Source organism: Myotis daubentonii, chromosome 1 (assembly GCF_963259705.1).
Source record: "Myotis daubentonii chromosome 1, mMyoDau2.1, whole genome shotgun sequence".
NCBI classification, from domain to species: domain Eukaryota; kingdom Metazoa; phylum Chordata; class Mammalia; order Chiroptera; family Vespertilionidae; genus Myotis; species Myotis daubentonii.
The window spans coordinates 46,601,554-46,628,976 of NC_081840.1; the positions used below are offsets into that span (position 1 = coordinate 46,601,554).

Here is a 27,423-nt window from a genome sequence, read left to right on the forward strand (position 1 = left end):
ACACTGAACCTGACTGGAGAGCCTGGACAGAACCTGGCTGGAGAACCTAGCGAGGGAACATGGCTACAGAACCTCGCTGGAGATCCGGGCTAGAGATCCTGGCTAGGCTGCTGATCAACTGAACGCTGTCTCCGTGTCATTCCTTCTTCGCTGACTCCGTCCACACCTTTGGGGACCCCTGGACCCGCTGGGGTTGGACCCCGGCAAGTCCTGCTTCTCCAGTTTGAGTCTGGGTCCCTAGAGACTCGCCCGGATCTGGAACCCAGAGTCTGAAACTCCCTCCCAATTGAAAACAACAACCGCGCCCTCTGCCGCCAGCCCGATCCGCGTGCACTCTGCACCTGAGTATTTCACTTCAGCACTGCGCCTCCTCTGAGTCTGGGTATGATATTCTCTTTCCTCCTAGTTGTAGAATTTCCACTCAGCCAGCCTTCCTGTGGTTCTGGATGATGTCCGTCCCGTCGTTTAGTTGTTTTTTGAAGTGGTTGTTCGAGGCAGCAATCTCTGGCGTTAACCTATGCCACCATCTTGGTTCTCCTTTATACTTTCTAGAATAATCCTTTTCATATAAAATGTGTGTGGTAAGATATCTAAGCCATTTTGCAAAAATGGCTTCATTTCGTTCTAATACTTAGTGGACAGTTTGGTTTGATAAGTGAGAAGTCTGTTGTTGATCTGATTTGTATTCCTCTTAAGACAAGATGCTTTTCTACCTCTGAATTCTTTTAGGATTTCTTAGAGTGCTGAACATTTATCATTATGTACCTTGGTATAGATTTTTTTTTGTTAATCCAGCTTGGCAGTTAGGGGGTTTCTTTAACACATTGTTTGCGGGTAGTTTTTATCGCGCGCTAACAGGTGGCGCGGGCCATTTTTGCTAATTTTTTTCGCAAATGGCAATGTTCAGTAAAATTATGATAACTTTAGTTTACGTATTTATACATTACCTGCATTCTACCGCTAGTCTATAAAAAACGTATTAATACGTGTCCCGCGCTCTACTACACTGGTAGAATGTATAAATACGTAAAACGTATAAATACGTTTCCCGCATACAATGTTAATATGAAGATTTTTATCCTTTTTTCCTTTTAGTCAAAGATTTGACTAAATTTGTTCTCTTTTTTCCTAATACTGTACTCACTTTAAACAAAGGTTGGGCTTCCCAGATCTGTTCTCTATGCTTTGAACATTTCTCCATATTTCTCATCTTTTTGTCTTTTGTATTTGGGAGACTTCTATACTTTCCAGTTTACAAACTGTGTAAGTGGGTTGGATGTATGGTTAGTCTAGCTTTCCTATTGGGAACTGGGTGGGGAGCATGCAGGTTGGGGACAAACTGATAAATAAGTAGTTTACTCTGAGCATGGTACACCATGGTATATTTCACTTCTATTGATTGATTAATTTATTGATTGATTTTAGAAAGAAAGAGAAACATCAATTTATTGTTCCACTTATTTATGCATTCATTGGTTGATTCTTTTAAAAATATATATTTATATTTTATTTGTTTATTTGTTTGTTTTTGTTAATTCTCACCTGAGGATATTTTTCCATTGATTTTTAGAGAGAGTGAAAGGGAAAAGGGGGGACACAGAGAGAGAAACATCGATGTGTGTGTGCCCCAACCAGGGCTGGGATTCGAGTTTGCAACCAAGGTATGTGCCCTTGACTGGGAATCGAACCCAGAACCCTTCAATCCACAGGCCAACACTCTATCCACTGAGACAAACCAGCGAGGGCAATATATTTTTATTGATTTTAGAGAGGAAGGGAGAGGGAGAGAGAGATAGAAACATTAATAATGAGAGAGAATCACTGATTGGTTGCCTTCTGCATGCTCCCTACTGGGGATCCAGCCCAGAAACCTAGGCATGTGCCCTGACTGGGAATCAAACCATGACATCCTGGTTCACAGGTTGATGCTCAATCACTGAGCCACACCGGTTGGGCCTTTAGTTCATTCTTGTATGTGCCCTGACCGGGATTGAACCCACAGCCTTGGTGTATCGGGGTGATGCTCTAACCAACTGATCTGCTCAGCCATGGTCATATTTTACTTCTGGGTGGAGCTATCTTTTCTTTTCCATCCTCTATCCCTCATGGAGGGCCAGGCTTACATCTGCTCTGCTTCTCCTGAGCACCCCACCCCGCCTCCGTGCACTCTCACCAGTAGGCTTCCCCAGGCAGGTTGTTCTCTTCTCAGGCTTTATCCCAAACCCAAAGCTGTATCCTCTGGCAAGTATTAGAAGAGTAGCGGGGAGGAGCCTATGGGCCTGATGTGGCACTTTATGAACGATCCTGGTCACACTGCACACCCCTGCCTGCCCTACCTCTGCTCTTCCTAATGCTTACTGCAGGGCTTGGAGCTTTAGGGCACAGCAGAAACGGGACTCTGGAGACAGAATGCCTGGTTGAAATCCTGTCTTTGCTACTGCCAACTATGTGAGTCTCGCTAAGTCTCATCTATAAAATGGGAATTATAATAATATATAGTGATTGGTGTACAGTAAATGCTCAGTTACTCTTAGTGACTACGAAACTGAACTCTGTTATGTTGAGCTGTGATTTTATTTGCCTTTTTTTCTATTAGTCTGATCCCACCTAATTCCCCCCCCCCTATTTTTTTTTTAAGCTTTGATTTCTTTTTAAAAAAAATATATTTTATTGATTTTTTACAGAGAGGAAGGGAGAGAGATAGAGAGTTAGAAACATCGATGAGAGAGAAACATTGACCAGCTGCCTCCTGCACATCTCCTACTGGCAATGTGCCCGCAACCCAGGTACATGCCCTTGACTGGAATCGAACCCGGGACCCTTCAGTCCACAGGCCGACGCTCTATCCACTGAGCCAAACTGGCTCCGGCTCCCCCCCTATTTTTAAAATTTTAATTTTAATCAAAATAACATTGCATTTTATTTATTTATTTTTTCATCACCAAAAGGGATTTATTTCTTTTGGGGGTGGGGGGGAAGGTTGCAAACCAGTGCATGCAGACATGGCAACCCACATGCACACTCTCTCAGAATAACATTAGTTTAAAAAACAAATACTTTATAAGTATTATAACTAAAAACCACTATTCTCTCCCTGACATTTGAGCTCTACCCCCTAGAAGCCACCACTTTCAACCCTTGAAATTGTTCTTTTGTTATTCAGCACCATATTTAAAAAAAAAAATTAACCACAGTAATATAATGCTATTTCCTGCCTTTTCAATATTATTTATCTATTGACTTCTTACAATGAAAGATGGCCTAATGCTCATAATTTTCCTCATTCCCCGTCCTTCTCTTGATTGAGATAAGATAAAAATTTATTCACATCATTATGACATGTAACTATTATTCACAGTTCAAAGTTGAGTTCTAGCGTATTGAGATAAACATTTCCTTACTTACTTATATACCGTTTTCCCCCTCTGGGATTAATAATCTCCTTGTCATTCATTCATTTAATTTTTCTATATACTTTTAATAAATCTGTCTTCAAACTTTCAAAGAGCACCACTCAGTAGGTTAAAACACATTGCCAGATTTATCAGTTTCACTTTTTTCTTGGAGGTATCACTCCTGGAGGCCTCTGTTGCCTACAGATTCCCTGGTTCCAAGCTGAACTGGTTGCTGTTTTCCCTGCTGCACACTGTCATCCTTGCTTCCTTTACCATCATCCTGGAATTCCACCCACCTCTCTCCTGTGTTAGAAGTTTTTTTTGACAAAGTAGAAAACTCTTGAGTATGAAAGATGTCTTTGGTTCCTGGCTCTCCCTATGTCAATCAGGTTCTTGCCAACTCAGCACAAAGGGATTTACTGGAAGGCTAGAGGGACTCAAACTCAGTGGGAGGCTAGAATAGCAGGAATCAAAGAAGCTCAAATGTCCCTGGCTGGGTAGCTCAGTTGGTTGGATGCGCTCATCTGATGTGCCAAGGTTGCGGGTTTGATCCCCAGTCAGGGTACATACAAGAAGCAACCAATGAGTGCATAAATGAGTGGAACAACAAATCAATGTTTCTCTTTTTCTCTCTTTTAAATTAATAAACTTTTTTTTTTTATTTTTTTTTTTTTATTTTTTTTTTTTGTTCTTTTTTTTTTTTTATTTTTTTTTTTTTTATTGCTTAAAGTATTACAAAGGGTATTACATATGTATCCATTTTATCCCCCCGCCCTAGACAGTCCCCTAGCCTCCCCTATCACCCAGTGTCTTATGTCCATTGGTTATGCTTATATGCATGCATACAAGTCCTTTAGTTGATCTCTTACCCCCCTACCTCCTGCCCCCCAACCCTCCCCGGCCTTCCCGCTGCAGCTCGACAATCTGTTTGAGGCAGCTCTGCCTCTGTATCTATTATTGTTCAAAAGTTTATAATGGTCTCTATTGTCCACGAATGAGTGAGATCATGTGGTATTTTTCCTTTATTGACTGGCTTATTTCACTTAGCATAATGCTCTCCAGTTCCATCCATGACGTTGCAAATGGTAAGAGTTCCTTCCTTTTTACAGCAGCATAGTATTCCATCGTGTAGATGTACCACAGTTTTCTAATCCATTCATCTACTGATGGGCACTTAGGCTGTTTCCAGATCTTAGCTATGGTGAATTGTGCTGCTATGAACATAGGGGTGCATATATCCTTTCTGATTGGTGTTTCTGGTTTCTTGGGGTATATTCCTAGAAGTGGGATCACAGGGTCAAATGGGAGTTCCATTTTCAGTTTTTTAAGGAAACTCCATACTGTCTTCCATAGTGGCTGCACCAGTCTGCATTCCCACCAGCAGTGCACAAGTGTTCCTTTTTCTCCACATCCTCTCCAGCACTTGTCGTTTGTTGATTTGTTGATGATAGCCAGTCTGACAGGTGTGAGATGGTACCTCATTGCTGTTTTGATTTGCATCTCTCGGATGATTAGTGACTTTGAGCATGTTTTCATATGTCTCTTGGCTTTCTGAATGTCCTCTTTTGAAAGGTGTCTATTTAGGTCCTTTGCCCATTTTTTGATTGGGTTGTTTATCTTTCTTTTGTTAAGTTGTATGAGTTCCCTATAAATTTTGGAGATTAGGCCCTTATCAGATATGTCATTGGCAAATATGTTTTCCCACACAGTGAGTTTTCTCGTTGTTTTGTTGATGGTTTCTTTTGCTGTGCAGAAGCTTTTTATTTTGATGTAGTCCCATTTGTTCATTTTTTCTTTAGTTTCAAGTGCCCTAGGAGCTGTATCAGTGAAGAAATTGCTTCGGCATATGTCTGAGATTTTCTTGCCTTTGGATTCTTCTAGAATTTTTATGGTATCCTGTCGTACATTTAAGTCCTTTATCCATTTTGAGTTTATTTTTGTGTATGGTGTAAGTTGGTGGTCTAGTTTCATTTTCTTGCATATATCTGTCCAATTTTCCCAACACCATTTATTGAAGAGACTATCTTGGCTCCATTGTATGTTCTTGCCTCCTTTGTCAAATATTAATTGAGCATATTGGTTCGGGCCGATTTCTGGGCTCTCTATTCTATTCCATTGATCTATATGCCTATTCTTGTGCCAGTACCAGGCAGTTTTGAGAACAGTGGCTTTGTAATACAACTTGATATCTGGTATTGAGATCCCACCTACTTTGTTCTTTTTCAGGATTGCTGCAGCTATTCGGGGTCTTTTTTTATTCCAGATGAATTTTTGGAAAGTTCGTTCTAGATCTCTGAAGTATGCTGTTGGTACTTTAATGGGAAGTGCGTTGAATTTATAGATTGTTTTGGGTAGTATGGACATTTTGATGATGTTGATTCTACCAATCCATGAACACGGTATGTTCTTCCATCTGTTTATGTCTTCCTCTATGTCTTTTTTCAACGTCCTGTAGTTTTCTGAGTAGAGGTCTTTTACCTCTTTAGTTAAGTTTATTCCTAGGTAGCTTAGTTTTTTCGGTGCAATGGTAAACGGGATTGTTTTTATAATCTCTCTTTCTGAAAGTTCACTATTGGTGTATAGAAATGCCTCAGATTTCTTGGGGTTAATTTTGTATCCTGCTACATTGCCAAATTCATGTATTAAGTCTAGTAGCTTTTTGATGGAATCTCTAGGGTTTTGTATGTATAATATCATGTCGTCTGCAAATAAGGACAGTTTTACTTCCTCTTTTCCAATTTGGATGCCTTTTATTTCTTCTTCTTGCCGAATTGCAATGGCTAACACTTCCAGTATTATGTTGAACAGGAGTGGTGAGAGGGGGCATCCCTGTCTTGTTCCTGTTCTTAGGGGAAATGGTGTTAGTTTTTGTCCGTTGAGTATGATGTTGGCTGTGGGCCTGTCATATATGGCTTTTATTATGTTGAGGTATGATCCTTCTACTCCCACCTTGCTGAGAGTTTTTATCAAAAATGGGTGTTGAATTTTGTCAAATGCTTTTTCTGCATCTATTGATATGACCATGTGGTTTTTTTCTTTCAATTTGTTTATGTGATGTATCACGTTTATTGATTTGCGGATATTGTACCATCCTTGCATCCCTGGGATAAATCCTACTTGGTCATGGTGTATGATCTTTCTGATGTACTGCTGGATCCGATTTGCTAAGATTTTGTTGAGGATTTTGGCATCTATGTTCATGAGGGATATTGGCCTGTAATTCTCTTTCATTGTGTTGTCTTTACCTGGTTTTGGTATTAGGGTGATGCTGGCTTCATAGAATGAGCTTGGAAGTGTTCCTTCCTCTTGAATTTTTTGTAGTAGTCTGAGGAGGATAGGTTTTAGTTCTTCCTTGAATGTTTGGTAAAACTCCCCTGTGAAGCCGTCTGGTCCTGGGCTTTTGTTTGATGGAAGCTTTTTGATGACTGCTTCAATTTCTTCCATAGTTATTGGCCTGTTGAGATTTTTAGATTCTTCCTGATTGAGTTTTGGAATGCTGTATTTTTCTAGGAATTTGTCCATTTCCTCCAGGTTGTCTAGTTTGTTGGAGAAAAGCTGGCCATAGTATTTTTTAACAATCATTTGTATTTCTGTGGGGTCTGTTGTTATTTCGCCTCTATCGTTTCTGATTTTATTTATTTGGGTCCTCTCTCTCTGCTTCTTGGTGAGTCTGGCTAGAGGTTTATCAATCTTGTTTATCCTTTCAAAGAACCAGCTCTTGGTTTCATTGATTTTCTGTATTGTTTTTTTGGTCTCTATGTCATTTATTTCTGCTCTAATCTTTATTATCTCCTTCCTTCTGCTCACTCTGGGGTTTTCTTGTTGCTCTCTTTCTAATTCTTTGAGTTGTAGAGTTAGATGATTTACTACCATTTTTTCTTGTTTTTTGAGATAGGCCTGTAGAGCTATAAACTTCCCTCTCAGGACTGCTTTCAATGTGTCCCATAGGTTTTGGATTGTTGTGTTTTCATTGTCATTAGTTTCCAGGATGTTTTTAATTTCTTCTTTGATCTCATTGGTAACCCAATCAATATTTAATAGCATGCCATTCAGCTTCCAGGTGTTTGAGTATTTTGGGTTGTTTTTATTGTAGTTTATTTCTAATATTATGCCATCGTGGTCTGCGAAGACGCTTTTTATGATTTCAATCTTCTTGAATTTGGGGATACTTTGCTTGTGGCCCAATATGTGGTCTATTTTTGAATATGTCCCATGAGCACCAGAGAAGAACGTATATTCTCTGGCTTTGGGGTGAAGTGTTCTGAAGATGTCTATTAAGTCCATCTGATCTAGTGAGTCATTTAGGATTGCTGTATCTTTGCTGATTGTTTGTCTGTAGGACTTATCCAGTGCTGTCAATGGTGTATTAAAGTCCCCTACTATGATTGTATTGTTGTCGATCTCTCCTTTGATATTTTCCAGGAGTTTTTTTATGAATTTGGGTGCTCCTACATTGGGTGCATATATGTTTACCAGGGTTATATCTTCTTGTTGTATTGATCCCTTTAGTATTATGAAGTGGCCTTCCTTATCTCTTGTTAAGGCCTTCACTTTGAGGTCTATTTTGTCCGATATAAGTATTGCTACCCCAGCTTTCTTTTCCTTTCCATTTGCCTGAAAGATATTTTTCCATCCTTTCACTTTCAGTCTGTGTGAGTCCCTTCTAATGAGGTGGGTTTCTTGTAGACAGCAGATGTATGGGTCATGTTTTTTTATCCATTCAGCCACTCGATGTCTTTTGGTTGGAGCATTTAGTCCGTTTACGTTTAAAGTTATTATTGAAAGGTACTTGTTTGTAGCCATTTCTTTGTGTGTGTGTGTGTGGCTGTTTTCTTTCTGAGCTTTTTATTTCTTCTTTTTATACCAGTCCCTTTAGCATTCCTTGCATTGCTGGCTTGGTGGTGACAAACTCCCTTAGTCTTTTTTTGTCTGTGAAGCTTCTTATTTCCCCTTCAAGTTTGAATGATAGCCTTGCTGGATAGAGTATTCTTGGATTCAGTCCTTTGCTTTGCATCACTTTGTAAATTTCAGTCCATTCTTTTCTGGCCTGATGTGTTTCTGTTGAGAAGTCATTTGACAATCTAATGGGAGATCCCTTGTATGTAACTTTCCGTCTCTCTCTTGCAGCCTGTAAGATTCTCTCTTTGTCCTGAACATTTGCCATGGTGATTATGATGTGTCTTGGTGTGGGTCTTTTCGGGTTCACCTTGTTTGGGACTCTCTGGGCTTGTGTGACTTTTTTCTTCCCCACCTCAGGAAAGTTTTCTGATATTATTTCTTCGAGTAGGTTTTCTAATCCTTGTTCATCTTTCTGTTGTTCTGGTACTCCTATTATTCGTATGTTGTTTCGTTTCATGTTGTCCCAAAGCTCCCTTAGGCTCTCCTCCTGTCTTTTAATTTTTTTCTCCAATTGCAGTACATTTTGGGTGTGTTTTGCTTCCTTGTCTTCTAATTCACTAATTCGGTCCTCCGCTTCTCCTAGTCTACTGTTGATACTTTCAATGGAGTTTTTCATTGCAGCTATATCACTCTTCATTTCTTCTTGGGTCTTACTTAGGTTGTTGATTTTTTCATCTGTTTCTTCTAGCTTCTTCCATATGTTATCGATTTTTTCATCTGTTTCTTCTAGCTTCTTCCATATGTTATCGATTTTTTCATCTGTTTCTTCTTGCTTCTTGCAGAGGTTGTCGATTTTTTCCTCCATCCGGTTTATGCACTCTAGGATCCTTATTCTGAATTCTTTATCTGTCATGTTGCATGCCTCTGTATTACTTAGCTGCTTTTCTGGAGAGTCCTCTTTCTCTTTCCTTTGGGGGTTTCTTTGTCTACCCATGTTTGATCTCACTGACATATCTAGACGTTGAGTTGTTCAGTGGTTGCTCCCTTGGTGGCAGTGACTCCTTGGTCTGTGGTTGCTCTTCGGGCGGTTGTGGTAGCAGCTGCTCTTCAGTTGGCAGCAGCTCCTCTGGTGGGTGCTGTTCACAGCTGTGGTGGCTCTTCCGGCTGGTGGGGCGAGGTTTCACGTACAGCTGCTGTTCCTCAGCAGAGGATGAGGTGCTCAGGAGGTTGCTGTTGCTTGGATCTGCTGCGTTGATTTAAAGGCACAAAATACAACACAACAAGGCACCACGTACCAGGCACTATACACAAATATATTCACGATATTAATAACCCCAATTAAAGGTGACCACCTGAATTAAGAGAATTAGGGGATAAGGAAGAAGGAAGAGAAAAAGATAAAAGAGAAAAAGGAAAAGAAAAGTAGGGACCAAAAAAAGGGAGTGCAAAAATGAAATTGGGAAAAAGGAAGGGGGAAAATAAAAGCGAGAAAAGAAAAGAAAAAAAAAAAAAAAAGAGCGAAAAGAGAGAATGAAGTGGAAGAGGGAAGAGACTTTTTATATGAGGAGAATACTCCTATAGAACAGCCATTAATCCCAACAAATTCCAGCAACAGCTCCCTGGATTTGAATGCCAACTAGAAACAACCAATAATATAACGATGAAAATAGAATGGTGAACACTAATCCCAAAATAAAATGAAGAAAAAATAAAATGGCACTTTAAAAAATGGTAAAATGGTAGCAGTAATAATACTGGTTAAAAATAAGAAGGTAGTAATTAAAAGGGTAAAATCAGGTGATGTAAAAAGAAGAAAAGAAAAAAAAAAAAAGAAAAAAAAAAGAACAGAAAAAAAAAGAATGAAAAAAAAATTGGTTTCTTAGTTAAAAAGTGAAAAAAGAAAAAAAATTGCAGTAGTGAAGGTCCTTCGTTTCTTCTATTCTTCAGTGTGGCTCGCCTTAGACCTTCCAGGTATTCAGGAGAGTGTTGAGTTTCCCTGCGATATACTGTTCCTCTGTGTTGTAAACCACAGTCCTTATTTTAAAGCATGCCGCATTTGTTTCCCAGACTGCCTTATTTTGTGTTTAGCAAAGAGTCAGTTTGTGGGTCAGCCTCTGGGTGGCAGTGTTCTGGGGTTGGCCTCTGAGGCTATAGGGCCTCTCTGTCCAGTGGAAGTTCACTGCCCAGAGCTGACTGCGTAATAGTTAGTTACCGGCGCTGTGTTGTTGCTGGGATTGAAAATCCCCCTATAGGCCAGACCCTGTTAACTCCCAGGGACTGATCAGGTTATCTTAATCCTTGATCTCGTACAGGGTGGAATCTGGGTGTGGCTGTGCTCCTTGCCTGGGGGCTGGGGGGAGGAGACTCCCTCTCAGGAGCGGGTGGCTACCCCAGTCCCGGGCTCTGGGGTGTCTCAGCACTCAATTCACTACCACCTCTCCCGGCTCCCCCTCTTTCCCCAGTCTCTCCCCAGATTCCACTCCCCAGCACCCTCTCCCTCTCTTCAGCACAGGTGAGTGACTGTATCCGAAATGTCCCATGAACAGGATTCAGTGAAAACAAACAAACAAATGCCGGCCGCGGAAACGGGGAAGGCTTGGTTTCTGTAAGCTTCTTCTCTTACCGGGACTGCATGGTCAGGTCAGCTCTTCAGGCTGCCCCCTTTAGGCTCAGTCCTCCGTGATCACAGAACCCAGCTCTCAATTTCCCTGGCGGCGCCAGGAATCCCGTGGTTCTCCTTTCCCCCGTCAGGGGCTGTGCCTGTCCCAAGGGACGCGGCTGTCTGCCACGCGGTCTCCCTCCGACTCTCTGGGTTCAGAGGTCTGGCAAACTTTCCTGCCCAAATCCCTGGTTTTTTTTTACTTTACCAGGGGAGTTCTGCTCTTCCCGGCTGTAAACCCTCTCACCAGCTGAGCAATTTCGCCAATTCGGTGTGAGTGTTACTAGCTTCAGCTGCTCGTTCCATTTGCTCCGGGACACGACCTGGGACACGTCTGCCTATATCGCCGCCATCTTGGTTCTCCTAAACTTTTTTTTTTTAAAAAAGAAGCTGGAACAATCTGTTCAAGATGCCTCCACCACTTCTGATGCCCATTGTGAACAGCTTGGCTTTGCTGACTTGAGATTCAATACAGAGGTATCTGATTGGCCAAGCCAGTGATCTCACGGATACTGAGGTTGGGGGAAGGAGGATTTTCTCTCTTTGGTTTTTGTGTGGGAGATGGTTTATCACATCCACTTACACCAGCGGTTCTCAACCTGTGGGCCGCGACCCCTTTGGGGGTCGAACGACCCTTTCACAGGGGTCGCCTAAGACCATCGGAAAACACATATATAATTACATATTGTTTTTGTGATTAATCACTATGCTTTAATTATGTTCAACTTGTAACAGTGAAATTGGGGTCACCACAACATGAGGAACTGTGTTAAAGGGTCACGGCCTTAGGAAGGTTGAGAACCACTGACTTAGACCCTAATGCTGCCACCATAGTTATTTCCTCTGAAATAGGAAGGGGACATTGGAAAGTAGACAGCCAAAACACATGGACATGGCTTACACTCTTTGAGTCTCAGTTTTTCCATCTCTCTAAAAAAATAATAATTATATAAAGTTATTCAACTTGGGGATTAAATGAGAGAACAGGAAAACATTTAGTACAGTGTCTGGCTCATGATAGGTTCTCTATAAATGTTGGTTTGGTGCGGGTAGAAGAATGAAAATATTCTAAGTGGATGGAGCGATAGAAACCAAGAGTAAGAGGCCAGAAAATCTACTGAAAGGAATGAGCTGAGGGAGTCTGGATAGCAGGTCTGGAAAGGAAGGAGCAGGGCTCAACCCTGTTTGGGGCAGAGGCCACTGTAGACGGTTGGACTTGGCCTTCTATGCCTTTGGCTTCCTGGATGTAGTTGCTCATAACTGGGTCAGGACCTGGGCTTGGCCAACATGGAGTCAGCATGAATACCAGGGAGGGGAGGGCAGAGCAATGGTCCAAGTGGGCAGGCCAGCGACGCACAGGTCAGGGATCAGACAGGGGTGTGGAAGGATCTGACCTGAAGTTTCTCTTCAGAGGAAGACGGGAGGAAATGCTGTCCTACCCATCCTTCCCTTATGGATCCACCTAAGGCCTCTGATGGTCCAACCACATTATCAGCAACGTGTGGAAAGGGATGACAGGAGTCACTCAAAGGGCCCACTAACAAACATGGGAAAGTGAAATCAGCTTCAGCTCAGCAGATGTGATTATGACATCTTAGTTCTCTCCTCCGAGGAGCCTCCCTGCCCTGGTCCCCAGTCACTCAGAGGCCATCCCTCCTACCTCTGGGCTCCCTTGGGGGCTCTGCCCAGCTTCCAGCCTGGCTCCAGAACATGGGATTCTGGGCATTTGTTCCCATGATATCTCCTCTGCTTGGCTTTGAGTTCCCGAAAGGCAGGGATGGTGCCTCACTTCTCTCAGGGCCTGGCCCAGGATGGGTAACAGGAAATGTCTGAAAATTGAATGAGATTGGAATTGAGCTGAGCCTTAGATACACGAAGGATAAAGGAAGAAAGTGTTTCAGTGACTGTGGCAGGAACAACATGGCCGAAGAGAAATGGTACAAATGACAAACGATCTTGAGAGAGGGAAACATCTCTGACATTTATACCAGTTCTCTCTCAAACATTTTGCCTGGTTCTCATATCAGCCCTGAGAGCGAGGTGTGATTATTCCCATTTTGCAGATGAGGGAACTGAGGCTCAGAACAGGGAAGTGACTTGCCCAGAAAATGGCTGAAACAGGAATATAAATAGGCCTATCTGATTCCGAGCTTAGAGAAGTAGGTGGAATCGATAGGCCTAAAGGTGGGCATAGTTTGGGGACTTTGGGTAAGCACTCAGTGCCTGTGTCTCCAATCTTTGCCCCCAAATAGAAGGTGATGGTATATTCCTGGGTCCTGATCCCACAGTGTGACCCCTGTGCTGGCTCAGGTGGGAGTCCAGGCAGCAAATGCAGGTGGTTTCATACCCCCAGCATGCTCCCACCTGTGGTCACTCCCTCCCTCTCCTCATCTCCTATTCGCCTGGTCCTCTTTGGAGTTTGAATCAAGCCTCTCCTTCCCCTCAAGCCCTTCATGATGCCTGCTGGATCACACTTCTGAGCAGGAGGTGCCCTTGACTGTTTGCAGAGTCAGTGAATGTGACATGTGCCCAGGAATCCCCATCCTCCAGGGCTTCCAGGGAAAGGCAAGGCCTCCCATGCACCACCCCCTTTCTGTCTCTTATCCTCCCCTTCCCAGCCCCAGCCCTGTTTTAGGGTCAAGACCTTGCTGAGTCCAACAGGGCCAGAGGTTGAAGAGGCCACCTCTGGTGGCAGGAGCCACAGTCTCCTGAGGGAGGAAGCAGGAAAGGCTGCCAGGTCCACTCCCGTGACCCTGCCTGGCTGGGCGTGGGAGAGCAGAGGGCACAGGACAGAGTGGGCAGGGCTGGGAAGGGCTGAGAAGCCAGGCGACCAGGCCACCTTTGGGAGGGGAGGCTTCCCGCCCGCCTTCCACCAGGGCGGTGAGCCAGCGGGGAAGGAACCACCTGTGCCCGCTCCTGGCCTGCTCTGACAGCCCAAGAAAAAGTCAGCACCGGATCTGTTGTCAAGAAGTCTGTCTTCCAGCCCTAGCCGGTTAGCTCAGTGGATAGAGCATCAGCCTGCAGACTGAAGGGTCCCAGCTTTGATTCCAGTCAAGGGCTTGTACCTCAGTTGCAGGCTCGATCCCCTGCCCTAGTCAGGGCGTGCGGGAGGCAACCAATCGATGTGAGAGAAGTTTCTCTCTCTCCCCATCTCCCTTCCACTTTCTCTAAAAATCAATGGAAAAATATCCTCAGACGAAGATTAACAAAAAGAAAAAAAAATTAAAGGAGATGATGTTGCCATTAAAAAAAGAAGAAGAAGCCTGTCTTATAGACTTTATTTGACACTCGCTGAGGACCTGCTCTGGGTCATGCTGGGAGGTGGATGGGGTGCAAAGATGGGTGAAGTCCATTTCCTCCTCCCGGGGAGGTCACACCAGACATTTAAGGAGGAACAAACATAGCTAATACTCATTGAGCACTTTATCATGTGCCAGACGCTGATCGAAATCCTTCACACAACTTATCGAGTGTTCACAACTATCTATGAGATAAATGCCATTCTTAGCTCCATTTGACCAATGGGGATAATGAGGCACAGAGAGATCACGAAGCTTGCCCTCGATCACACATTAGTTTGAGTGCGGGAGCCACGCTCAGGCACCTGGCAGCAGCATTTCTGCATTTAGCCCACACGCTATGCATCCTTATGCCAACCCCAGTGCCAGCGGCCCCCACCCACACATGCAGCATCTTCTTCCTGGCCCTGCCTCCTTGTCAGCAGGTTGCTAGGCTCTGCCAGGCACCAAAGTGTGCTTTAGGATATCACCACTTCCATCGGACTTCACCGTCTGCCACAGTTGCATCTTTCCCCGTGGGCGTGTCTTCCTATGGGAGCTTCAAGCTCCTGTGACTTGCCTATCTCAGTCCCTTGGAGTGCCTTGCACAAAGTAGGTGCTCAGATGTGTTCACAGTTGGGCAAGTTGGTGGAGGCTGCCTTCATTTCCCCAGGCCTCTGTGGCATGAATAAAGTGGTTCTCAACCGGTACCTTGGAATCACCTGGGGAGTTTTAACCACTATTGATGCCCAGATCCCAGAGCAGGGGTCCTCAAACTACGGCCGCGGGCCACATGCAAATACAAATATTGTATTTGTTCCCGTTTTGTTTTTTCACTTCAAAATAAGATATGTGCAGTGTGCATAGGAATTTGTTCATAGTTTTTTTTTTAAACTATAGTCCGGCCCTCCAACGGTCTGAGGGAGAGTGAACTGGCCCCCTGTTTAAAAAGTTCTAGGACCCCTGTCCCAGAGGTTCTGATGTAATTGGCGTGGGGTGCAGTCTGAGCCTAGGGCTTTTTAAACACTCCTGGGGCATTTCTGATGGGCACCCGATGATTCCTGCATTATCACTGTTTAAGAATACTTGGGAGTTCAGTGGAGGGCAGGCAGTGGCGTGAGGGCGGGGAGCAGAAAGAGCTTGGGCTTTGGAGATGTGTTTACAAGATTCAAATCACAGCTCAGCCACTTACAGGTTGGGTGAGCTTGGACAAGTCAACTTCCTGAAGTCTTACTTACTTCATCTGTAAAAGATGGAAAATAACCTCCATCTTTAAAGCAAAGCCCCTGGTACGGAGATGGCATATGCTAGAAGAAATGTAACATGTGGCAACTATTAAAACTAATTACACATTTCTCCACCAGCATGCGATTACTGGGGGGACAATAGAAAACAAGACAGTTTTGATCCCTTGTGGCATTTACATTCTAGTAATTCAATTTAACAAGCTTTATTGGGTTTGGGATACCAGACACTTGTATAAGCAAGACATTGTCCTTGCTCTTGAGGAAAAGAGAAGCGGATACCAATCACAAGTAACGTCCATTGGGTACAAACCAAGGGTGGTAGTCTTCAGGGGAGAAAGCCATCTAGAGGGCAGATCAGAGAAGTTTCTATGGAAGATGTAGCCTTGAAGGCCCTTGAAGGATGGATAGGATTTTGTAGGACGAATGAGGGATGGTGGTGATAGAATGGCTTACACAAAGCCTAGAGGCAGATACAGCCAATAATCCAACCTGGAAAAAGAGCTGGAAATGCATGCACACGAGGGCAGAAGATGTGCATGCACAGTGGGGATATGAGGGCTAGGGCCAGGGTGTAGCATTTGGACTCTATTTGGTCAGCTGAAAGAACCACACAGGAACTGGAACAGGTTGCGTAATTCTTAGCTCTCTCTCTTTTTTTAAAAATAAGTCTTTATTGTTCAGATTATTACAGTTGTTCCTCTTTTTTCTCCCCATAGCTCCCCTCTACTGGGTTCCCACCCCACCCCATACCCTTCCCCCCCTTCCCCCATTGTCCTCGTCCATAGGTGTACGATTTTTGTCCAGTTTCTTTCTGCACCTACCACACCACCTCCCCATGAGAATTGTCAGTCCACACCAGTTTATTCTGTTCATCATATTTTTTATTCATTTGATTTTTAGATTCACTTGTTGATAGATATGTATTTGTTGTCACTTTGTTGTTCATAATTTTTATCTTTACCGTTTTCTTCTTCTTCCTCTTCTTAAAAAATACCCTTCAGCATTTCATATAATACTGGTTTGGTGGGGATGAACTCCTTTAGCTTTGTCTTGTCTGTGAAGCTCTTTATCTGACCTTAAATTCTAAATGATAGCTTTGCTGGATAAAGTAATCTTGGTTGTAGGTTCTTACTATTCATCACTTTGACTATTTCTTGCCTCTCCGTTCTGGCCTGCATAGTTTCTGTTGAGAAATCAGCTGACAGTCTTATGGGTACTCCCTTTAAGGTAACTAACTGTTTTTTTGTCTTGCTGCTTTTAAGATTCTCTCTTTGTCTTTTGCCCTTGGCATTTTAATTATGATGTGTCTTGGTGTGGTCCTCTTTGGATTCCTTTTGCTTGGGGTTTCTGCGCTTTCTGGACTTGTAAGTCTATTTCTTTCACCAAATAGGGGAAGTTTTCTGTCATTATTTCTTCAAATAGGTTTTCAATATCTTGCTCTCTCTCTTCTTCTGGCACCCTTATAATTTGGATGTTGGTACGCTTGAAGTTTTCCCAGAGGCTCCTTACACTACCTTCATATTTTTGGATTCTTTTTTCTTTTTGCTTTTCCGGTTGGGTGTTTTTTGCTTCTTTGTATTTCAGATCTTTGACTTGATTCTTGGGATCCTCTAGTCTGCTATTGGATCTCTGTATATTATTCTTATTTCAGTCAGTGTATGCTTAATTTCTAATTGGTCCTTCCTCATATGCTTGCGGGTCTCACTAAATTTCTCAGAGGTTTCTAGAAGGTTCTTGAGTAACCTTATAACCATGGTTTTGAGCTCTATATCCAGTAGTTTGCTTTCCTCCATTTCTTTGATTTGTGACATGTTTCTTTGTCTCCATATTTTGGCTGTTTTCCTGTGTTGATAGAGTGGCTTTGTGTGCCAGGTGTCCTATAGGGCCCAGTGGCTCAGCCTCCCCAGTCACCTGAGGTGGACACCCTTGGTGCACCCCTTTGTTGGCTGTGTGCACAGTCTTGTTATAGTTAAGCCTTGATTGCTGTTGGTATCACTGTGAGGAGTTGACCTCCAGGCCAATTGGCTATGAGGACCAGCTGTGTCTACAGTGGAAGAACTACTGTGCTGGAGACACCCTTATGGGGCAGGACTTGCTTTAGTGGGGCTTTGGTGCTCACCGAGTCTTCCCCCTGAGTGTGTCTCTTATGGATCTGAAGAGTTGTAATCTGGTGTGGTCTCACTCTGACCACTGGGTACACTGGCTCTTGGATCTCCAAGGAGGTGCAAAGTCAGCCACTGCCTGAGGCCACCCAGCAGGAGCTTCAGAGAGATCTGCAGATTCCTCCTCTTTGTCTGGGGTTTGGAGGTGCCCAGATGAGGCACAGCTGTGAAGCAATGCAGGTTGCTGATGAGCCTTAGGCCTTCTTCTGGAAGCTCTGCAGTTCTTTGACCCAGCTGCAGTTTGTTAGGTTTTAGACTGCAAAAGGCCAGGCCATTTATATGCAAAAGCAGGTGCACACAGCTTGTGTGGGGTTGTAAATTGGGTGGGGTGGGGTCTCAGGGAATCATGGGGTGGTGGAAACTGCAATGGTTGCTCGTTGGCCCTGCCCCAGATAGGTCCCTGGGTCTTTGTGTCCTGCGGCCCCGTGCAGGAACAATGAACGCTGCAAGCACCTCTGAGAGAAAGCCGCCTTCATGTTCCGGCCCAATGCCATACAGTCCAATTTCTCCTCGTATGGGTTTGGGTCCCCAGAGTCTCACCCATAACTGTAGTTCAGAGTAGTCGGGAGTTTGTATCTCCCTCCTGATTGAAAAAGACCATAGCATACCCAGTTGCCAGCCTGTTTCAGTGTGCGCCTCTGTACCTCTACTCTTCCACACCTCTGCACCTCCTACCAGTCTAGATGCGCTTTTCTCTTTCCCTCTAGTTGTCGAACTTCCACTCAGCCAGCCTTCCCGTGGTTCTGGATGATATCCATTTTGTCTTTTAGTTGTAGTTCTGATGTGGTTGTGCCAGGCAGCAAGTTCAGGTGTTTACCTATGCCGCCATCTTGGTTCCTCTCCAGCTCTCTCTTTTTTTAAAGTCCTCACCCAGGCATACAATTTTATTTTATTACTTATTTATATTTTTACTGATTTCAGAGAAGAAGGGAGAGGGAGAGAGAGAGAGAGAAACATCAATGAAGAGAAAGAATCATTGATCGGCTGCCTCCTGCACACCCCACACTGGGGATCGAGCCCACAACCCGGGCATATGCTATGACTGGGAATCGAACAGTGACATCCTGATTCATAAGTTGATGCTCAACCACTGAGATACACTGGGCCGGGCAATTTTATTGATTTTAGAGAGAAAGGAAGGGGAGGGAGGGAGAGAGAAAGAAACATCAATGTGAGAGAGAACATCAATTGGTTGCCTCCCGTATGCACCACAACGGGGAATCAAACCTGCAACCTGGATATGTGCCTGCCTGATCAGGAATCAAACCTGTGACCCTACACAGTACATGAGATGATGCTCCAACCAACTGAGCCACACTGGCCAGGACAATTCTTAGCTCTTAATATTTGGACCTTCTCCTGGCTTCATTCTGGAGTATGTGTCCTTGTTGCTTCCTGTTTTCTGCCCACGGCTGCCTTGGTTCCATGTTCAGTACTTAGTGTCCTGCTGCTGCTCTCAGGTGTGGGTCTGATAAAGCCACTTGACCTTAGGCATAAAATGCATTTCCACATGGCACCTCTCTAGGCAATTGCATTTGGCAGAGTCAGTGGAAAGAGCACCAAACTGAGAATCTCAAGGAGGCCTGGTTCTAGTCCTAGCTCTGTCTCTCACCAGCTGTGAGACCTTGGGCAAATTGCTCCTCTCCTCTGAGCCTGTTTCCACATTTGAAAAATGACGAGGCTGGATGGGATGATTGACAATGGCCTTTCCAGTTGCAATGTTCTCTCAGTTGCCAAGTATAAAATCCAAAAAATATCTGTTTGCCTCACGCAAGGGGACACTGTTGCTGCAAATTAGGTATTAAGCCTGAGTCTCAGAGGGGAATGGATGGAGAGGCTACATGTAGATGCTACAGCAGTGTCAGCTGTGCCCAGCCTCAGAGTCACCATGACTCAGGCACTAGCCATGTGCATGAAGAAGCCTCCTGAATATTCCATCCTCCAACCATTCAAATCTTCTCAGTTGAAGCCCAGACTCTGTGGAGCAGAGTGCTGTACGTTGTCTGGATTCCCGACCCTCAGAATTGGTGAGTCTAGGAAGATTGTAGTTTCAGCTACGAAGGCACTGGAAATGAGCAGTGAAGGCTCCCTGGATGTCTTCTGCTCACTGACTTCAGAAGCAGCCAACCCCCGTCTTGGAAAATTACTCCAGGTAGCATGGTGCTCTTGGGAGAGGAAGCTCAGAGCGTGCACTGTCCTGGGATGTTGTAAAGTTATAAACAAGGAGGCTCTGGAGTCTCTCCCCAGGCTGTCCCAGGCTCTGAGGTATGTATGGGTCAGCTGGAAGGCGGGCCCATCTGTACTTGTCAACACCCGAGTGTGGGAAAGGCTAAAGGGCGGAGGGGAGGCTGTACTCCGGTAGAGGCCCTCTAGGTGCATCTTACACACCCTGCCTCATTTCAGCCTCACAACAGCCCCGTTAGACGCTGTAAGAAGGGGTGTTTCCCTGCTTTACTGATGAAGGGAAAGCTCGGGTGCCATGCTCAAGACTATGCAGGCGGGTGGCAGAGCTGGGCTTTGACCACAATAGCAGGCAGGGCTCTGCAACTGCCTTGAGAAGCCCCGTGGTGACCTAGGGATGGGAGCTCTGAGAAGGGACCTCCATTTCCTTTAGCTAAATAGCCTCTTGTCTTGAAGGGAGACCACGGAACTTGGCGGAAGTTCTGTTTCTCCTCCCTTCCCCTCCCCCCTCATTCCTTTTGTCCTGGGATTTCGAGGTAAGGAAGAGAGGAAGAACCCTCTCCAAGTCCTTCATTAGGGAAGGGGCGATGCGGATGCGGTCGCTACTAACCAACCATTCCAGGGCTGGGGGCGCAGAGGGAAGCCAGGCCGGGCGCCCCCAAGCTGGGGATGGTGGTGAGGACGGAGTGTCCCTCCCACCACAGCCCCCGCCCCGCAGTGAAACGTGGGCGTGAGGTTCCCAGAGCATCTGGGCAGTGTCAGGGCGCACGCTGGTGTCAGGGAGGAAGCGGCCTATTCCCTGGTGGGACTTCCTCTCTCACGGTGTGTTTTCTTTGGGAAGGCGCGGGGAGGGCGGGGGGGCGGGCGCAAGGAAATACCATTTCTGAGCGATTGTGCCAGGCTGTGTCACACGTATCAGCCCATTTAAATCAATTTCCAGGCAAGGCGCGCAGAGGTTAGCTGACTTGTCCGGGCCGCGCAGCACGTGAGCTGCAGAGCTGGTGAGGACGCCTGGAAGGTCTCGCCGGAGCTTTGGAGGTGACCGCCGGGCCCTGCGCCCTCACCCCTGGGCTGTCCCGCGGGGCTCCCAGCAGGGGGCGCCCCGATCCCCGGCCTGGGTCACCGGGCGCGCCTCCAGCCGGCGCCTGGGACGGGGCTGGCCGCTCCGCCCCTCGGCTCCTCCGCGGCGGGGCGGGCGGCCCGAGGGCGCCGTGAGCGCGAGGAGCAGAGCGGAGCCGAGCGCCACGCACCCCGCCGCGCCCCCTGCCCACCGCGCCCGCCGCCGTGCAGCCTTCCGCCGTGAGTAGCGCCCGCGCGGGCTCGACGGGCAGGACGGGGCGCACGCCCGAGCACAGCGGTGCCCGGGGCTGGGGTTGGCGGGGGAGCAAATTGCCCGGGGCACGCACTCTCGTGTTCTCCAAGCCCGCAGCCCGGGTTCCTGACGCCGCCCGCGGGTCTGGCCGGCCGTGGCCTTGGGCGCCGTGGCCTCGCTGGACCTGCCCGCTGCACCCCCAGGGCACACACTGAAGCCTGGTAGTTTGACTCGGGGGACGGGGGCGGAGGGCAGAGGCCTGGCACCCAGGCAGGAGATGGGAGACAGACTTCCTTCCATGAAGTCAGAGCCCTTTGACGGGGTAGAGTACCCCAGATTTCCGGGAGAAGAGTCAGGTTTTCTCAGCATCCGCCTCCTCGCAGGACTGCTTCTCCCCTGGCTCCCGCAGGTGATGCAGGAGGCTGCTCAGTGCACAGGCAGCCTCCTGCGTGGCAGGATGAAGCTGTGAGTCCTGACATCAGGACCCCGGCCTGGGGCAGAGCCAGGTGGGCACGGGGCAGCCAGCAGGCCGGTGCAGGCTCCGGTAGAAAGGCATGGCAGGGTGCTATTAGCAGCTGACCCCAACTCTGGGCCAGGCATCGTGGATGACTCCTGGCATGTGGCGGTGATTAGCTTTTCCCTTTAGGAAGGAGAAAATGAGGAGAGGTGAGCATGGAGGCCACACAGGCGAGGTAGATCAGGAGTGCACACTGCGAGAGGAGGCCAGAGTTGGCTGCAAGAGGCAGGTGGGAAGGTCCCTGTGGACAGGTAGACTGAGCACAACCTTTGACACCTTGTGCTCTGGATCCAGTGGTGGTAGTTGGGGGCTGCTGCTTTGGCTTCTGACACTCATTTCCCAACTGCCTCTGGGTAAGGTGTTCCTGGAAGAATCCTGGAGATTGAGGGGTGCTGCTGCCTGGCCCCTTCATAAATACGTTCAGAGTCCTGCTCTTCCCAAACCACCCATCTCCCAGGATGTGTTTTTAGCACCTAAAATGGCCCCAATGATAAGTCAGCAGTTTTAGGAGAGACGTGGGGAGGAGGCACAGGGGATGTGGATGTGGGTGGTGTATGCTGGTCTGGGGCAAGTTTCTAATTGGTAGGAATGAAACCTGAACTGACCCTGAGCATTTTCCTAAGGCCCCCCTAGTTGTCGGATGTGGGGGTGAACCAGCAGGCTGCCCAGTGGAGCTGGACCTTCATCAGAAAGATGGAGTTTTCTCACGCCAGCTTAGGCAGGTGGCTCATCTTCTCTGAGCCCCACTTCCTCCTCAGGGATGGGTCAAAGCCTTGAATGCCTGGAGGGGCTCTGTAATGCCAGAGTCCCCCCCACCCCCCACCTCCCAGCCTCCTCAGAGCCTGAATGTGATGATCCCTAATGGCAGGAGTAGGGTGGGAGGTGTAAGGGGATAATCACTCATGGCCTCTTGCAATGGTCCCATTTCTGTGACTTGCGCTGGGTGAGCTGGGGTGAGGGTCTCTGAGAGTTTAGCTGAGTAGCTGGGGCCAGTGGGGACGAGGGCTTGGCAGGGTTGAGAGAGTCTCCTACGGGGTGATCCTCCAGCCCTGGACGCCTCCTCCTAGGTTGTCCTTCGGAGGCCACTGACGTCCCCAGCCCTGGTGCCACCATCAGAGGTGCTGTCCACAGCAGCCCGGGAGGAGCAGCTGCAGCGGGCTAGCTGGGTGGCTTTTAGCACGTCCCTTCCCCTTTCTGGACCTCAATTTCCTCCTTTTGTAAAACAAGTGGGTTAGACTAGACAGCAGTGGTTTTCAGACCCCCCGCACCCCCTCCCCCCATGAATTCTTTCACAGAACACAAACTTCTAATATGGATGAAGTGGAACTGCTCTGGCTCCCCTTCCTCACGCTGCTGGCTCCGGAAACAGAGTCTAAAACCCCCCCAGACGATCTTTGAGGCCCCTTTCTGTGAGGTTCTAGGAAATCTGTATTAACCTTCAGAAGTATTGCCTAGTGTGAGGGTTGGGAGCAGGAACGTGAATCCTGGAGATTCCATTAAGAGAAATGTGGGCATTAAGAGGGGCCTCATCGTTGAAATGTCTGCAGCTGATGGCCTGTGCCCCTAACCAAAAGTTGCCGCTGTGCCCCTCCCCTCTGCCGTGTGGTTTATCTTTGCAGGCCCAGAAAAGGGCCTGTGCCTCTGGGTCCTAATTTGTGACTATAGTTCCACCTCAGAGTTTCTCCCCATAAGTTTCATGTTTCCGAAGTAAAATGCAAATTCATCTTGGGGACAGATGTGAGGGGAGGGCCTTTGGCTGTTATCAGCTGTTTTTGCCTGATGAGGTATCATCCTTTATGGGGTGACTGCTGTATACCAGCTACTACAAGGGGACATTGGTGAGTCTGTCTCCACCTCTGCCCTCCTGGGGCTCTAAGACAATAGGCAGGAGGGACCATCAAAACACTACTTAGAAGATTTTACATATGTTATCTCATCTGCCCCAGAAGGTAGATGTTAGACTCACTTTCTAACAATGTAAAACTGTGTACAAAATAAGTATATATCGTATAAGCCCATGGAACCACCACCCAGATCAGGGAGCAGCATTGCCAGCACCCAGAACCCCCCTGTGTTTCCTTCCAGGCACAATCGCTCACCCAGGGACAGCCACTGTGCTGACTTCCAGCACCATAGAGTAGTTTTGCCCAAGTGGAATCGCACAGTATGAAGTCTTTTGTGTCTGGCTTCTTTCATTCAACATTTTGTTTGTGAGTTGAATTCACCCATGTAGTTGCAGATAGCCGTAGTTTATCCTCATCGTTGTTTAATAATTCCATTGTGTTGGGAGAATGGGAAAGGTCTATTTTGGCTGTAATATAGGCTACGTGGTGGGAAGGGGACTAAGGTTGGGAAGGTGAGTTGGGGGCCAAACTGGTGGGCCTTGTTTGCCCTTGGGGCCCCCCTGCCCTCACCCCAGCCATCCAGGATGTGGGGCCCAAGGATGGGGCTTAACCTTTTGCTGGGGAGCTGGGGTTGCTTCAAACCCAGCTCAGCTCCTGATAACAAATGTCCCTGGCCTCGTGCCAACGGCAGATCTTAGCTGTTCCTGGGGCCACTCTCAGGGTATCTGCCAATAGAATGTTTTTGGACTTTTAAGCTTCCACCTAGCTGTGTGAAATTAGTGGCCTCACCTCCCTGCTCCCCACCCCCACCCCTGCCCCGCGAGGACCTGACCCAAATGGTTTATTTGGAAGGATGTTTTCAGCACAAAGAAGATGGTGTGGGTTGCCACCCTCTGGGCTTGTTCAGGAGACTTGCCAGGATGGGTTGAACTCCTGATTATGGTTGAGCCAAATTTGCCAGAGGATCCCTAGACCTTTCTTGAGAGAGGAACGGAATTGGTTGTCTTAATGGCTGTGGGAAGCAGAAACGAGTCTAACAATAACAGTAACAATCATCCTCTTTCTTTTTGCCCAGCAGTTTATGCCCCTATCACAATGGGTCCTTACACAGATGTGTGAAGTAGGCGATATCAATGTTATCACCCCTGTGAGTCACATGCTGTGAGTCACATGGCTGACATACAACCAGACTAGCCTAGAATGGGTTCCTGGAGCCTGCTCTTTCCAGTATCCCATCCTTGCTGGGCCCTGGCCAAGCACAGAGTGAAGACATAGCAGGAAGGAGGATGTGTGGTGGACCAGGAGCGCCCACAGGCAGGAGGTCGGCAGGTGACCTGAGAGAAAGGCCTGGGTGCCAGGCCGGGTCGGTCTGGAGGTCTTCAGGGATCTGTGTGCATCCTGGTAACAGAGCTCTAGTTTGCAGGGGACTAGACATGGAGAGAAGAGGGTGAAATGTACACATCGCCTGAGAGTTAGAACAGCTCCAGCCACTTCACATTGATGAAACATGCCTTTACGTAATGGGGCCTCCACCCAGGCTGGTGAAAACAGTCTTTTGGGGTTCGTGGGGCCCGGGCGTGGTTGGTATCTGATTGGCAGGCAGAAGAAAAGCTGCCAACGCTTAGCCTAAATGAGCTCTGAGAGGCCCGTGATAATGACTCTTGAAAGACACATCCACAGGCAGCCGGTGTTATCTTTGTGACTTGCACACTGCGTCCTGGGCCCTGCCCTTGAGGGTGACATGTGGCGTTCCCAGGAACGGGTGAGCTCCTTGGGGCAGGGATCGCAGGGCAAGGTGCAGACGGTCTCTCCTGGTGGAGGGGCGAGCACTCTCAAGGTGCAGAGCTGCCTGGCTCTCAGTGCGGTGCCCTGGGCAGCAGAGCGAGCTCCATTCGACAGATGAGGAAACTGAAGCTCCTCAGACAAGAGATGAGGTCACAGAGCTAGCTGAGGGCAAAACTGGAACTAGAACCTCAGCCTCCCGGCTCCTGATGCCTGTTGTAATTTGTCACGGCACTCCCGCCCATCTTTCTCTTGGGGTGATGAGTGAGTTTACAATCAGTTCAGACTCGCTTTCAGGTGGCGCAGCCTGGAGAGAGCTGAGGTCATGAAAATTCCTTACGTTTTGACTGCATTTGACAGTTTACAGGGGCCCTCAAACTGTGGCCCGCGGGCCACATGCAAATACAAATCTTGTATTTGTTCCCTTTTTGTTTTTTTACTTCAAAATAAGATATGTGCAGTGTGCATAGGAATTTGTTCATAGTTTTTTTTTTTAAACTATAGTCCGGCCCTCCAACGGTCTGAGGGACAGTGAACTGGCCCACTGTTTAAAAAGTTTGAGGACCCCTGGTTTACAAGATAATTTCATGATGTGCTGTTGGTTTTTACAGTATCAGCCCCTCTTATAGACAGGGAAGCTAAGTCTCCCACAGTTTCAATGACTTATCCAGTCAAAACTGGGACTTGAACCCAGATCTTCTGACTCAAAAACAAGTGCTCTTTCTCCTGCCTCACGGCTGCCTCTTTCCCCAGTAGACCTGAATTTCCTGAGAACAAATCGCTGAAGTTGGCATGGTTCTATTTCTCTGCACTTGTTCAGAGCAGATCTGAATACGTGAGGACTCTTTTTCTATCTCCCAAGCAAATATGAGTTACTCTACATCAAATCAGAACCATGCTGCATCGGTCACAAGTGAGGAAAGGCTAGAGCAGGGCAGTTCTTGAGGAACAGGGCTGTGGATGATTGTGAAATTATCAGCCTCCTTGCAGCTGATTACTTTCAGGCTCAGACTCTTAGGCTTGTGCCAATTGACACATCTGTCCTAATCTCACTTTCAGGGCTGTATGCTCCAGGCCTCAATGAGGAGCCCAAACATGGAGGCCTTCAAGCAGCAGAAGGTGGAGGACTGTTACGACATCGGAGAGGAGCTGGGGAGGTAAGAGGCCGGCAGAGGCGGAGGGGATGCCAGAGGGAGACAGGATATACTTCTCTTGGTGCCCTTGTCAGTGGATCTTGTCACAGAACTCGTGGGAAGCTTTAAAAACAATCCTGAAGTTTATTTATTTAATTTTTATTGAATTTATTGGGGGTGATATTGATTAATAAAAGTAATAACTTTCAGGTATCCAATTTTATAAAACATCATCTGTATATTTTAGTGTGTATTCACCACCCAGTGTCTGTGAGGTTTTTTGTTGTTGTTTGTTTGGTTTTTGCTTCACTCCATCACCGTTTTTATTCAGTCCTCCCAATCCCCCTCCCCTCTGACAGCTGTCAGTAATCCGGGGGTTTATTCATCTTTATGGGAGGCTCTGCAAATGGTCATCTCTCTGAAAATAAAGACACGGGTAGAAGGGGCTAGAATTGTTGAGCTCTGTGTTTTCAGTATATCCTGGCTGAGTTATGGTGAATCCAAATGATTCTTGGTTTATCTGTTACTGTTCTCACGAAGCCCTCCCCAGACTTTGGACTGAGACCTGACCTGTGGTTTTCTTCTCTGAGTCCCACTTGACATTCTCCACGGCTCCCAGGATTTTGTTTCATAAGCTCAGAGCCTGATTGGGAGGTGAAGTAATCCTCCTGAAAGTGGATTTGCATTGAGTAACAAGCCACAGGAACATAGCCATGAAGGTTCATGGGATCTGAGTTACTGGGTGCCTTTTCAGGTTTGCTAAACACGGAACACAACCAGAGCTAACCTCTGAGACCTGAAAGTAGTTCCTATTTGGAGAGAAATGAAGATTTTTCTGAAGATCTCTTCCTGCTCCATTTCTGACAGATGCTACTATTTAGATGGTGTTTTAGTGATTATAGAACAGTAGTCCTGAAGTTTCATTCTCACAACAGTGCTTGAGATGGGATATTAAAATATATATGTTTAAAAATAGATTTTTATTGATTTCAGAGAGGAAGGGAGAGGGAGAGAGAGATAGAAACATCAATGATGAGAGAGCATCATTGATCGGCTGCCTCCTGCATGTCTCCC

The 27,423-nt window shown here is 46.7% G+C and overlaps 1 protein-coding gene across 4 annotated transcripts in view; it reads left to right on the plus strand.

The window, feature by feature from the left end:
• Positions 1-20,703: 20,703 nt before the first annotated feature.
• DAPK2 (death associated protein kinase 2) overlaps positions 20,704-27,423 on the plus strand; it is a 111,589-nt gene continuing 104,869 nt past the window's right edge. The window contains exons 1-2 of one of the 4 annotated variants that reach the window (XM_059698977.1): positions 20,704-20,799; positions 26,276-26,373. In XM_059698977.1, the coding sequence (XP_059554960.1) occupies positions 26,282-26,373 (92 nt within the window). In that variant the 5' untranslated portion in view covers positions 20,704-20,799; positions 26,276-26,281. The other 3 variants (XM_059698969.1, XM_059698994.1, XM_059698983.1) reach the window with 3 other exon arrangements.